Here is a 14,094-nt window from a genome sequence, read left to right as displayed (position 1 = left end):
ATTTCCACGCTACCTATATGAGACGCTTGGAGCCTGGGGGGAGGATGGGGCATTTCAGAAGAGATGCTAGGACAGCCACCTGTAGTTATCACAGAGACAGGGCTCAGGGCAGGCCAGAAGTGGGCACCATAGCGAGTCGGTCCCACTGCCTGACAACATGGACAGGACTTATCCCAGCCCTCGTCTGTGATGGAGTATGCACGCATGAGGCTCGCTCCTCTGAATCTCTTGAGGTCAGAAGGCATTGTTAGTTTAAAAAAAAAAAAAGCTGTTATTAGGAAGTTGTGTAGTTGCTCACGTGGTAAGAAGACCCATCTCTAGCCCTAGAGAGGTGTCAGCCTTGCTTACCCAGGCCGGCCATGCTGTCATCCCCGGGCTGCCCGCGGCTCTCATTGGCCGATGACTGTTGTGCTCTGGGTCCTCGTCTTCACCTTCATACACTTGGATTTTAAATGCATCCCTTCAGGGACCTGGAGGGAGACAGGAAACAACCCAGACAAAGGAACAGAGTCAGGGTCCGGGCAGGAGGCCCAGGCCCGGGATGACAGATCTGAAAGAGTGCTGTGTAACCTTGGGGGCCTATGCAGATTGTGATTTGAAGCCAGGAGTCTGTTGAGGCCTTTTGTGGGCTGCTGCCGCCTGCCTGGGGTTGTGCTAACTCAGGAGCACAGCTGAGCTAAGAGTCTCCTTCCACCTGAGTACGGTGACTCACTGTCTGCACCTTGCTGACTTCCCCAAACCCACAGTGGTAAATTAGCACTCAGAAGCATCAGCTTCCCCACACCCCATCCTTCCTTGTCTCTGCCCTGGTATCATTGTCAGGAGAGTTGATTCTGGGGTTCCCTCTTCCGCATCACTGGGTACTTAGAGTTCAGTGTCCCCGTGTATGTTCACAGGACACTGTGGATCAAAGACCATTTGTAGTGTCGCGTGCTGAGTGACTGCAGTGCCAGGAGGTTGCTATGTTTGTATCTATGGACAGTGCCCTGTCATGGGTGGGGTGAAATCTGGGGGTCAGTGTTGAGGCTTTGCTCTGATGGAGATCCGGGGTGCAGTTTTCAGTGAGCATGGACTAGGCTCTTAGTGCCATTAGTCTTCCAGATGCCAAGCCGTTTTAGGAGGGCTCATGTGTTCAGTCTACTGCTGGGCTGGATTCAGGGAGTTATTAAGAGACATAACCAGCCAGTCTATGATCTTAGCACTCAGGAGGCTGAGGCAGGAACATTGCAAGTTCAAGACCAGCCTAGGGTACATAGCCAGAGTCTTTCACAGATAAAAAACATACAAAACAAAACAAAAAACTACAAGACTGGCTCTGGTTTGTCTTGCTGAGCTCTGTCTCCTGCAGGGTTCCTGGGGAACCCTCTTTTCCCGTGTCTTGTATTGGAGTGGCTTTCTGCTGAAGGTTCTGGAATGCAGAATCTTTGGAGCATGAATGAAGCTAGCGCCTAGTACCAGCAAGCAGCTGCACAGCAGCAGCATCAGCCCAGGATGTGCCCTGCCACGCAGGCCCCTCACCCCACACTCATTTCTCCTGTGTACGCATGCTTAAGAAAGATCTGAAAAACAAACCAGGACCAGACCCACCAGCCAAACCTAGGCGCGCCCGTCCCAATTCTGGTGTTTTAGGTAGCTGGGAGGCTGGTTCCTGTGTTTTACTCTTGGAGATTTTCACTGTTACTCCTTTTTCAGGCAGAGGGTGCTTTTCTAGAATGTGGAAGCAAAGTGTGGGCGGAAACACCAGTGAGCAGAGTGAGTTGGTGGAGTCTGTGAGTCAGGGCAGCGTGGTAGGATGAGGTGCTGTGCCAGGTGCAGGACTGAATCTGCCCTTGAAGCGCCTGAGCCTCAGAGTGCACTCTGTGCCATCTGCCCCGAGACCCAGGAGCTATGGCTGTGATTCACAGGAGCCTTTCTGTGCTTTAAAGTGACCTTGGGACAAAGCTGGTTCTGCGTAGCCAACACTAGTTGGTCACTGTAATAAAAGAGGGGAAAGGTGTGTGTTATAAGGAGGGTAGTATATAGGATGCCGGGTGGTCACACAGGAGGCAGTCACTGAACTCTGGCACCTGGTGTTTGTAATATCCTCTGACATTGCCCCTCACATCCAGACTAGTCCCCGTGGCTAAACACCTTGGAAGTTTTTGAGCATCACTTGTCCTCAGAGGGATGGTCACATGTGGCTTTTAGCTAGATTGCTGGCAAAAACAGTAACACTTGCTATGCAGAGCATACTGCTCACCGTTACCCATTGCCTGAGCCCATTTCTGCCCAGAAGCCGAGGGACTTCCAGACAGAGGGTATGCAAAGTCCCCCGAGTAGCTCCTTTGTCTCTCATGCCCATCCTCTTGTTAGTACCTGTCCCTCTTCCCTAACTGTACCTGTGAGCTGTGCTGTGCTGTGCTGCTGGCCACCAGGCAAGCCCAGCACTTGTTGGGCCTGGGCCTGGACCAGACCCTGCAGGGACAGGTGCTGAAGTGTGAATAATGGTGTAATTTTAACACCCTGGAGAAAGGGTACATCCACATCTCTTAGAAGGACCCCTGCAGTTACCTAAAGGGGGACACCTGATGCTGGTAGCCAAAGGACAAGGCAGGAGAGAGCCAGGCACTTATCCCTGTGTTACCAGCAAGCAGCTTCCTTGCAAAGTGTCCCTTCTGGGGTTGAGAGGTGAGAAAAGAGACTGCAGCCCTGATCTAATGTGTACTTATAATAACGAGGGAGGTGCCATGTCCCCTCTCATATCCTTGCAGAAGTACACTTCACCTCCCTTCTCCTTCCCCTCCCCCAGGGTTTCTGTGTAGCCCTACTATCCTGGAACTCCCTCTGTAGCAGGCTGGTCTCAAGAGCTCTGCCTGCCCCTGCCTTCGGGTGCTGGAGTTAAAAAAGTGCACCTGGCTTATTTTTCACTTCTTAAGAGTAATTCCAGCAAAAGATCCTGATAAAACTCTCTACGTATGCCACTTTTCCAGGAGCTCCCAGGAAAGTGTTAGTTGTGGGCAGGATGGGAGGAGATGTTCCAGCTGGGTGCCTAATGGCATTAAGAACACGTGTCATTTGCTGTGGCCGTGGCAGTATGTTGGACTGAAATAGACAGGGAGGTTTATGACTGAGGTTTGCTTCCTGAGTTCTAGAACTGAGTAGATGTTGGATAAATCATTTACAAGAGCTGATAATTGCTGACACTGAGGCAAGGCAGGTAAGGTAAGGAGTTGTTACACCTTTTCTGGTGCGTGTTGCTTTTGTTGGAAACTCTCAATAAAACCTTGACACTAAGAAGGGGGATCTAAAACCTGCTCCTTTTCTGCAACAGTTACAAGCACATCCCTCAGCCACAGGTAAGACTGGGGTGGCGTGCTGCAGTCCGACACTGGCTGACCTGACAGTGGGTGCACACCTCAGCAGCGGGTAAGGCTGAGGTGGCCTTGCTCACAGTGCAGACACTGGCTGACCTGACAGTGGGTGCACACCTCAGCAGCGGGTAAGGCTGGGGTGGCCTTGCTCACAGTGCAGACACTGGCTGACCTGACAGTGGGTGCCACCTCAGCAGCGGGTAAGGCTGAGGTGGCCTTGCTCACAGTGCAGACACTGGCTGACCTGACAGTGGGTGCCACCTCAGCAGCAGGTAAGGCTGGGGTGGCCTTGCTCACAGTGCAGACACTGGCTGACCTGACAGTGGTTGCACACCTCAGCAGTGGGTAAGGCTGGGGTGGCCTTGCTCACAGTGCAGACACTGGCTGACCTGACAGTGGGTGCACACCGCTGGGCCCAGCAGGTCACCTGATGACTGCACGCTCTACTTGGTGACTCTCGTAGTGTACCATTATCAGCTGCAGACCATGCTTCAGGTTCTTGTGCGCCTACCCAGCAGGCGTCCTTTTAACAGACTGCTGCACGGCAAGCTGCTGAGTGATCTGGAATTTTAGCAAAAATCTATGTTCTCAGTGAACAATGAACCTCTAGCTTTGGTTGAAATGTTGCTGTGCTTTCCCAGCTCAGCACAGAGCTCATGAGGGGCAGTGGTGTCGCTGGGGCAGCCAGTGCTCCTGGTGCTCACGCAGGCGCTGCCTCGGGAGGCGTGGGCTGCTGCTGGCAACCCTGCTCAGGGTCCCGTTTTTGCCTTGTAGACTGGGCTGCTGCCATCCGTGTTGCCGCTCTGGACTGTGCAGAAGAGAAGAACCAGGAGGCGTGCCGCACGTATGACATCCACTTCTACCCCACCTTCAGGGTGAGCCCCCAGCAGCCTCCACCCCCTGCTCCAGCCTGCCTCTTCCACAAGGGGCTTTTAGGCGGGATCCATGTACCCGTCACTCCTAGGTTAGCATTTCTGGCTTGGAGTCTGAAAACCTTGTGGGGATTTGATCCCCAGCACGTTGCCCATTTGTTCCTCATCTTGAGTCACAGAGGCTCTGATCAGAGCCGGGTGCAGTATGCAGCCCCAGCTCACACGGAAACTTGTTGGGTGCGTATCTTTGTGAGAAGTCATGCTGCTGGGCCTTTTTTTTTTTTTTTTTTTTTTTTTTTAACTGGCAGAAGGCACCAGCAGTGTTGGAAGTGGCTCCCCAGCAGGGTGCTGGCTGGACTGCGGTTGGCCCTGCTGACAAACTTGTATATGTTTCTTCCACTAGGGGGCAGAGGTGCTACCTGTGACTGAATGTGTAGCCACATGCTTGCATTTTAAGGGCTCCAAAACTGTGTGGCACCTTTGGAGATTTTTTTTTTCCTCCTCCTCCTCTTCTCCCTCTTCTTCTGGAACTCTCTCTGTAGACCAGGCTGGCCTCAAACCCAGAGACCCACCTTCCTCTGCCTCCCAAGTGCTGGGATTAAAGGTGTGTGCAACTCGGAGCTAAGTTCTGAAGAGTTCTGCACCTCTGTTCTGTTAATACTCTGCACTGTCAGAGGCAGGACCCAGCACAGGTGTCCCCTGTGTCTCCACACACACCCAGTGGCTGGGCTTTGCTACTGTCATGCTCAGCGTGGTGACAGCCCCAGGGACCTCACAGGCCTTTGTTGCTTGTGCTCTTGCTTTTGGGCCATGGGGCTGATAGTGTGACATACATTCCTGATTTAACATGCTGTTAACTTCATAGCCTCCAGTAAACAGTGCTGTGTGTAAATTCTGGGCCTTCTTCATTTGACTTTGCCAAGATTTGTCCATGATTCACTGGGTTTGGCTGTGCAGTGATCCCTCGTTGTATGCGATAACTCTCTCTGCCGAGTATTGGGGTGTCTCCTGGCTCTTAATACATGGACCAACATTGCTCTGAAGGTCTCCCTGGCTGGGTCTGGATAAAAGGCCAGAGGACCCAGTGGGGCCAGCCCCTTCCACACATAACACACCTGTCAATGGTGTAGGGCAAAGTGTCTGCTCCCTGTGTGACAAGCACATCTGTGTTTTCATTCTTGTGGGACTGTGAAGATGTCTGTCCACTTCCATTTTGACTGCCTCTGCTTCCCGCACTCCATCCTGGACGTCCTCTGTGTGTCTCAGCACTGGCCTCCTTTTGGCCTGTGTCATCAGTACTGTCATCAACATGCTTCTGATGGGGCCGCTCTGGGCAGGAGCCTTCGTCTTCACAGAGGCTCAGATAGCTCCTCTTCCCTGGAGCCTGTGCTGTCACATAGCTCTTCAGAGGACAGCACCTTTGTGAGGACCCTACCCTAGTCTGTTGTCTTACTTCTGGTCCTGTTGGCTTAGAAGTGGCACAATGGAGCCCAGCTGGGGCCTAGCACAGCGGTTCGCACATGTGCAGGAGCACTGGTGTCCACGGAGGCACGGAGCATGTCTTGTCCAGTCAGGGTAACCTTGGGAGGGACTTCATGAGAGCTTCTGGATGAGAACAGTCAGTGGCCATCTGGTTTAAGTATTAAACATGTGCACAATGCCCTGAGCTGTTTCTTATGTGTTGTCTGTTTTTCCTTTAGTATTTTAAAGCATTTACAAAGGAGTTTACAACTGGAGAAAATTTTAAAGGTAAGAAACACGCAGCATTCTATTCTAATCCCTTAGACTGACTCGCTCAGCCCGGTGAAGTGGGTGTGGCCTCAGCAGATGGAGCCCATGGGCCTCCTCGTTCAGTCAGCATGTTCGTACCAGTGTTGCCTGACAGTCTGTTTAAAAATCCAAACCTCAGCCGAGTGTGGTGGCACACGCCTGTAATCCCAGCACTTGGGAGGCAGAGGCAGGTGGATCACTGTGAGTTCGAGGCCAGCCTGGTCTACAGAAGGAGTCCAGGACAGCCAAGGCTACACAGAGAAACCCTGTCTCAAAACAAACATACAAACAAACAAAAATGTGTGTGTGCATGTGCGTGTGTGCGCCCCCCGCCCCAATCTGCCTTGTCTGTTTCTCCTTAGAGGCCAAGGGTGTCAGGTCCCCCTGGAACTGGAGTTACAGGAGGCTGTGAGTCATCTGGTGTAGGTGCTGGGAACTGGAAGAGCAGTAGATGCATTGAGCCATCTCTCCAGCCACAGAAAATTCTTTATTTTGTGCTTTGCCCTTTTGTGGAAGTGTGGTAGTGGGTTTTTTATTATAATTTTTATTAAGCTTGTCCTTTGCCTATTTTGTACATGTATATCCTTCAATCTTACCACTCTCATTCTGCACCTCCTGCCCCTCTTCCTCTTGCCTGCAGGTCTCTTTCTCATCCTCATGTGGTAACAAACTTTTATTGAAAAGTATTTAGTGGAGTGACACATGGCAAGTGCATGGCTCATAGGTTTTTAGGAGGGAGCCTGGTCACTTTGCCTTGTGTCCTGTAGCTGCTGTCACTTGCTGCCAGCTGTGTGGTTCCTACTGCATGTGTCTGTTGCTGACTATGCTCTCGCCTGTCAGTGAGCAGCAGTGCACCTAGGGTGCTGTGAGTGCTGCTGCTGCTGCTGTCCTCACTGGCCTTAGGCTCTGGCTTGGAGTGGCTGCTTAGGTGCAGTCACCTGCAGCCACAGCCATGACCCAGATCTGCTTTTGTAGGAACTGACAGGGAGCTGCAGACAGTCAGGCAGACGATGATCGACTTCCTCCAGAACCACACGGAGGGCACCCGGCCTCCTGCATGCCCACCCCTGGACCCTGTTCAGTGAGTATTTCTATTGAAAGGTGCTCTCTGGGGCCCAGAGCATCATGGTGGGAACACTCAGCAAGCGGGAAGCCCAGCTCATCCCTCTCGCCAAGTTGCATGGTGCAGATTGGGCATGGTTTTTAAAATCTCAGTGTGTGTAGTGACTCAGGTTCTGGCATGCTGTGACAGTTTGCTATCATGGACAGCACTAAAGGTTTTGCTTTCTCCTGACAGGCCCAGTGACATCCTTTCCCTCATGGACGGACACAGTGCCCAATATCACGCTATTGTGTTTGAAAGCAATGGTTCTTATGTTGGGCGAGAGGTACAGTGTCTCATGTGCTCTGTGGCTATAGCTGGGGTGGACTGTGGTTAGTGCGTTGACAGCAACAACCAGTGAGCCTTGAACTGTCACTAGTTACAGAGATCCTAAGTAACCGGTCTATATATAGCAGACAAACAATAACAACAAAAAACTGGAGCGACGGGACTTGCCATAGCTGTGTGTTCCATCAAGGCCATTCTTACACATTGTTACAGATCCCCTGTGTGTTTGTTATCACATCCAGGAATCTGTAGACCTTCCTTCATCCGTGAGATGCTGGTGTCATAGGCGTGGTCGGAAACATTCAGCTTCAGCCGAGTATCAAGCCAGGGGACCAGAGACCTAGTTGCTAATGCCAGGGTCCCTTGAAGACAAGAAGGAGGCTTCCTAGCCCACAGAGACTCAGCACTGACCTCAGGGCTCCTCCTTCCTGCCACTGGGATGCTGTTCTCCAGGCTACCTGGGCAGTTCAGGAAGGAGGAGACAGCACTGCCCTTGTAGGCCCTGGAGGGTGTGAGGCAGGCTACAGGCAACAGTGTACAGTCATATGTGTCTAGTTGCCCTCTGGGGCCTCACTGCCCACCCTCCAAGTTTGGTGGTGTATTTTATTCTTTGTTTCGTGCTTGGCAGGATTTCTAGGCAAAGGACTAAGGAACAGCAGAGCCCAGAACTCCTTCCTGCCCAACTCCTTTTCCTATTGCCTCTTCCAGGCTCTGCCCCTTGCCCTACACACACACATGCGCGCGCGCACTTACAAGCCAAAAACAGGGCTTCCTCCCTGAGAAGATGGCTGAAGACCCATCTTCTTGCTGAGTACCCTTTCCCTATAGTGCCACGTGTCAGTACCTTTGGAATCAGTAAGGCCTGGTCCTCTGGGTAGGACCTGTGACTAATGATACCTTAAGGGTCAGTATCAAGAAGAATCATTGTGGCCAGGTGTGGTAGCACACACCTTTAAACCTAGCACTCAAGTGGCAGAGGTAGGCAGATCTCTGTGAGTCTAAAATCAGCCTGGATCTTAGAGTTTCAAGCCATCAAAGCTATAAAGTGTCTCAAAAACATAACAGCAAGGAAACAAGATAAGAAGGCACTTACCACCATCACCACCACCACCACCGCCACCACCTCTGCCACTGCCACTACCACTGTGATCTTGTATAATCTGTTCCTCATCCCAGGAAGTAGCTGGCTTTGTTGGCATCTAATAGCAGCAGAGAACAACAGACTCCACTTGCCATGTGGTGAGCACAGGAGGGTTTTTAGGCACTGAGATGCCATGCCCATGGTCCCTCTGTCACTAAGACCCACTGCAGTTCCTTCAGCCTAAGCAAGCCCAACAGGTACAAGTCACTCACAGGAGCCACCCCAGACCTCTGGCTTAGAGCTGGGATGATGTTGAGTTGCCCATTAGTCCCATAGTGTGGGCACACAGTAGCCAGTGTGTTAGGAAGGCGACTGATGAGTGGGGAAGGTGTGTACTTACAGATTCTGCAGCAGACAGACTGTTCGGAGAAGTAAAGTTTAACAACAAATGTTGCTTTGAGGTTCAGCCCATTAAGTGCTTGTCTTGCAAGCAAGGAGACTTGCGTTCCATTCCAGAGGTGCACTTATAATCCCAGTGTTGAGTAGCCAGAAGCAGGCCCATCTCTGAGGTTTGCTGGCCAGCCAGCCTGCCCTACTTGACAAGCCGTGGGCTAATGAGAGACCCTGTCTCAAAAACAAAGTGTATGGTACCTGAGTAACAACACCTTAGATTGTCCTCTGATCTCCACATGTATCCACATACATGCACTTGCACACACACGAATACATACCTACACACACACACAGGAACAACAATTGTTATGTCTGCCTATTCTGGAAGATTGGTTAATGAGACTGGACATGTGACTTAGTAAACTGCTTCAAGTCAGTGAGAGCTACAGTGCATAGGCTGCTTGTGGTTGCGGAGGGATGGATGCCTCAGTCTGTAATTGGTACAGCACTGCATGTCACACCATTTGCTGTTTGCAAGTGGAACAACGTTTTCCATGTTGTGGTGCAGGTGGACAGGGCTGTTATCTGAACAGTGCGGCTCCTGGTGGGTGAAGGGTGGCCTGTGGAGTGATGGGGCTACACACTTCGGGATGTTTGCCAAGAAAAGCATGACCCTAACATGACTTCTTGTTCTGCAGGTGATCTTAGATTTGATTCCATATGACAACATCATGGTGAGCCGAGCGCTGGATGGGGACAAAGCATTTCTGGGGACACTTGGCATCTCTTCAGTTCCTTCCTGCTACTTGATTTACCCAAATGGCTCTCGTGGACTGATTAACGTGTAAGTGCTAGTTTGTCTAATGAGTAGATGGGCATTCATAAGGTCTGTGGAGACTCACGCTTCATTGCCATGCCGGATAAAAGGCTGAGTCCACATGCCAGACTCCGCTGTCCAAGATGCAAGGAAGCCATGTGTCTGGCCGTCTTCCCTGACTGCTGTAACCATGTTCCAGGCTCTAGGATCTGGGGTGGTTGTTGCCTCTGGTTGTTTCCATGGGTTTCTGAGCAAACCCCAAATGCAGCAGGTACCTACTGACCCTCCCTGTGCCAGGTCTGGGTTTTTGGTTGTGTCTGTTGTGGACGGCTCTGTCTAGAGTGGGAGGTTGGGGTTGGCACCAGGCAACAGATCAGTAAAATGACCTTGAATAAAGCTTTACAAAGCAAAATAGGCATGAAAGTTAACAGAAGTTCCAGGCTGCAGGAGAGCTTTCCACAGTCTCAGCTCCACTGCATAGCTCTTTGGCTGTGTGAAGGTCAGCTGGCAAAGAGCATGGTTAGCATGCAGCAGCCTGGGCTTGATCCCCTGACTGCAGAACCAGGCATGGTGGCTCATAGCTGTAATCCCAGCATTTGGAAGGTGAGGCAAGAGGATCACAAGTTCAAGGTCATCCTTGCCTACATAGGGGCTACATGAGACCCTCTCTCAAAAAGGAAGAGAAAAAATAGAAATCCAGGGTACCCATAGTCATGGAGCTTTTTAGGATGGTCCCTGAACATCTGAAAGGCCGTCCTAACAGTTACCCAATTAACTGCCATTGGGTTCTGAAGACATGTGTATGTATGTACACGTAGCACAAAAGTGTCCCACATGCAGTCTCTCACACAATGCCATGTTAATCCTTTACAGTAACACTGCTGCGTTCTTTATGGAAATGACACTGAGCTCTGGGTACACTGAAGGCTCCTGAGCATCAGAGAGCTTGAGAGGGACCAGCCCCATGCCTGGCCTCCAGATGAGGCTCAGCTGGCAGAGCAAGCATGTCATGAGGCCCTCTGGTACAGTGGAATCATGGCCGGGATGGCAGTGACTTTGGGAAATGCTCAAAAAGCTTCACAAACACCTTAGGTCCCAGCAAGTGTGGATGAGCTGTGGTACTCCCTGCAGCTATAAGTCAGTGGCTCTCTGTCTTGTCTTCTCAGATGGGAGGGAGGCTCCTGAGGCCCAGCTGAGGTGAGCACCCTTCACCTGTGTCAGTATATGCACATAGGGAATCGGTGACCACCTCTCTTGCAAGCTATGGCCTGGAGAGGCTGCATGACTGGACAGCCATAAAAGCATCTCTCCCCCTTCCTTTCACAGCGCAAAGCCTCTACGATCATTTTTCTCATCTTATTTAAAATCCTTACCGGATGTGAAGAAAAAGTCACTTTCCTTGCCTGAAAAGCCCAACAAGGAAGAAGAAAAGGTGGTGATTTGGAGAGAGTTTGACAGGCGAGTGTGAACGGGATGGGCTGCAGTAGGGAGACTACCCTCTGGGGCAGCTGCCTCAGTCTACCTCCTACCTGGGGGTGGAGGGGCAGGAAGGCAGGAAGCGTCCTTCCTAACTCTCCACTGCTCCTCTCAGGGCCAAGCTGTACAGCGCAGACCTGGAGTCGGGACTTCACTGCCTGCTGAGAGTGGAGCTGGCTGCCCACAGGTCCCTGGCTGGAGCTCAGTTACAGACGTTCAAGGACTTCGTGACTCTCGTTGCCAAGGTGCGGGTAGTTCTGCTCAGACTGTGGTACCAGGCCCCATTTAGTATGGGCTCGGGTCATCTGTCTGCTGATGTGGTGACTGGCCAGCCTAGACCCCCCTGGTATTGACCTGTTTTTGTTGGTATTGAGTGGTGTTTGCCTGTAAGGGAGAGACAAAAGAGATGGAGAACAGGAGCATTGAGCTCCGACTCCCCAGCTTAGCTTGGGGCCGTTCAGCAGGCTGAGGAAGCCAGTAGATGAGGTTGTATAAATACCTGAGGTGGGGACCTGCTCCTAGGGAGCTTCAGGATGGGGTCCTAGGAGAGCCAGGTGTCCAGAGAAGGGGAAAGTCATGATACAACACAGCCTAGGCCCTGGCATGTCAGAATCAGATGGAAAAGCGTCTGGCTAGCATAGCCATAGTCTCCCAGAAGCCACGTAAGGGATAAATGCGTAAACGCTGAGCCAGGCTAAGGAGTAAATGAAGGGATGCCTAACAAAGCTAATGCAGGGAGGCAGCTGTGTGCTCCATGGACGTTCTGATTCTGGTAGGTGGGCTGCAAGGGCTTGGAAGGGAAGCCCTGAGCTGACAGCTTCAGATGCCTGGCCCCTGAAGAACAGGACTTATGCTTGGCAGGGTGGGAAGGGACAGGCAGATGTCCGGGGAGAGGATGGGACAGTATGCTTGACCTTCTCAGACCTTCTCGGTGGGCCAGGACCACCTCCATCTTGGTGATGTGTGCTCCAGGCTCATGTTCTGTAGCTAACACGAGAACGAGAAGTGTCAGGCTTAGCTTCCTGCCAAGGATGCAGCATCAGTGCCCAGAGCTTGGGAGTGGGCATTGCCCTGCCCTTTGGGAATGAGCCTTAGCACTCCTTCCTATTGGTTGCAACAATCCTGTCTGGTTTGGCAACGTTCATTCCTGCTGCTTTTGGGCCTTTCGGATGCCGCACCAGCACTATTGCCCCAAGTGTGTGGTGTCAGACTCACGTCACCTTGAACCGTGTGTGGATGGAGCAGGGTACTTGCAGGCCTTCCCTGACTAGATGGAAGGTCCCTTGATAGGACCACGTTTGTCTAGCTAGTTGGATTGTAAACATTAACATTTACAGTGTAACTTCAGAAAAACATAGGAAATAGGATTTATGTTTCAAGGAATAGTGGATCAGATGTTTCAGTGAAAAGTGCTAGAAAGGCTTTTGGCCCACTGTGTGCTCAGAGTTGAGACGGCGCTGGGTGGCTGTTCTTAGGAATGTGTCCATCAGGAGTGCTGGTGCACGCCTTTGATCCCAGCCCTGAGTTGGCAGAGACAGGTGGATCTGTGTGAGTTTAAGAACAGTCTGCTCTACACACTGAGTCCCAGGTCAGCCAGAGCTATGTGGACAGACCCTGTCTCAAAACCAAAATATATTCAGTTAAGCTAACTGTCTGTCTCACTAGACACTGCTCCCTGGAGTGACAGCCAGCCAACAGACTCACTCCAGGCACATAGTTGATGGCTTACAGGGCTGACCTCATCTTGATGGCTCTGCCGCTCTGCATATTGCCCTTCTGGTCTCAGTTAGCTCACGTGTAAGTGCCATATGACAGTAACAGTTCCTAAAATCATGACCAAAAGTTACTGTTATAAAGTTTACTTAAGCATCTACGAACAAATTTAATGCTGATTAACTAATTGATGGTGGTACTTTGTAAGCAATGCATAAAAATATAGCTAAAGCCGACTTTATTTCTGAACATGTAATGAGAGAACAATACACACCAGGTGGTGGTGGCGCACACCTTTAATCCCAGCACTGGGGAGGCTGACGCAAGTGGATTTCTGAGTTCAAGGCCAGGCTGGTCTACAGAGGGAGTTCCAGGACAGCCAGGGCTACACAGAGAAACCCTGTCTCGAAAAACCGAGGGGAGAGGGAGAAAACCACCAGGGTTCTCTCAGTGATTTGCTCTCCAGGCCCCTGTGTGTGAGTCAGCCGCCAGGCTGCATGCCCTCACTGCCTGTTAGGTCCTTGTTCCCATAGACCCTCAGGGTGCTTGCTTAGAGACAGTAAAAGACATGTGGGAATGGAAGAATTGCAGAAAGGCAGGGTAAGCATGCAGGCAGTGTCTTCTGGAGGGCCACTGAGCCCCTGTTAACCTGGTAATAGACCATACCCTTTAGTCTCCCTGTCTGACATTGTGAGATAACCATCTGGTAACCCCCTAGTTCTTGAAGTACCCCCAGTCCTAGGCATTTCCTTGAAGGAGTGAAGGGCATGTGCTGGTGTGGGGCTTTGATCCTGCCTTTGTGGACTTTGCCACAGGGTCACAGCTCTCCATACTGCTTTCAGGCCTTGGGAGGTGGTCAGAATTTTTCTCACGTCTTACAGGACGGGTCCTTCTCTCTTAGCTGTTCCCTGGCCGTCCACCAGTCAAGAAGCTGTTGGAGACGCTGCAAGAGTGGCTGGCAAACCTCCCCCTGGACAAGATTCCATACAATGCCATTCTAGACCTAGTCAACAACAAAATGCGGGTGAGTCCCAGCCCTGGCCATGTTTAGTATGCATACTGGCTTTTCCCTTCACCTAGTATTTGTCCTCCTGCTGCTCAGGCCCAGGATCCAGAGTCTGCAGAAGGGAAGAACAAAGCCACTCACCTGTGGTGTCTCCCTGGCTCTGCTGTTAGCACTTGGTACCCACAGCACAGGCCCCTCCCCCCAAGTAGAAAAGCCCATGTCCCTG

General features: G+C 51.5%; 1 protein-coding gene across 1 annotated transcript in view; it reads left to right on the top strand.

The window, feature by feature from the left end:
• The window catches only part of Qsox2 (quiescin sulfhydryl oxidase 2), a 30,515-nt gene that overhangs the window by 7,680 nt on the left and 8,741 nt on the right, over positions 1 to 14,094 (top strand). The window contains exons 2-9 of the mRNA XM_051166793.1: positions 4,125 to 4,225; positions 5,923 to 5,971; positions 6,968 to 7,073; positions 7,290 to 7,380; positions 9,555 to 9,700; positions 11,000 to 11,131; positions 11,265 to 11,394; positions 13,764 to 13,886. Of these exons, the coding sequence (XP_051022750.1) occupies positions 4,125 to 4,225; positions 5,923 to 5,971; positions 6,968 to 7,073; positions 7,290 to 7,380; positions 9,555 to 9,700; positions 11,000 to 11,131; positions 11,265 to 11,394; positions 13,764 to 13,886 (878 nt within the window). The remainder of the gene's footprint in view (positions 1 to 4,124; positions 4,226 to 5,922; positions 5,972 to 6,967; positions 7,074 to 7,289; positions 7,381 to 9,554; positions 9,701 to 10,999; positions 11,132 to 11,264; positions 11,395 to 13,763; positions 13,887 to 14,094) is intronic.

Source organism: Acomys russatus, chromosome 24 (genome assembly GCF_903995435.1).
Source record: "Acomys russatus chromosome 24, mAcoRus1.1, whole genome shotgun sequence".
In the NCBI taxonomy this organism is placed as follows: Eukaryota; Metazoa; Chordata; class Mammalia; order Rodentia; family Muridae; genus Acomys; species Acomys russatus.
This window is presented reverse-complemented; position numbering and strand designations above follow the sequence as displayed.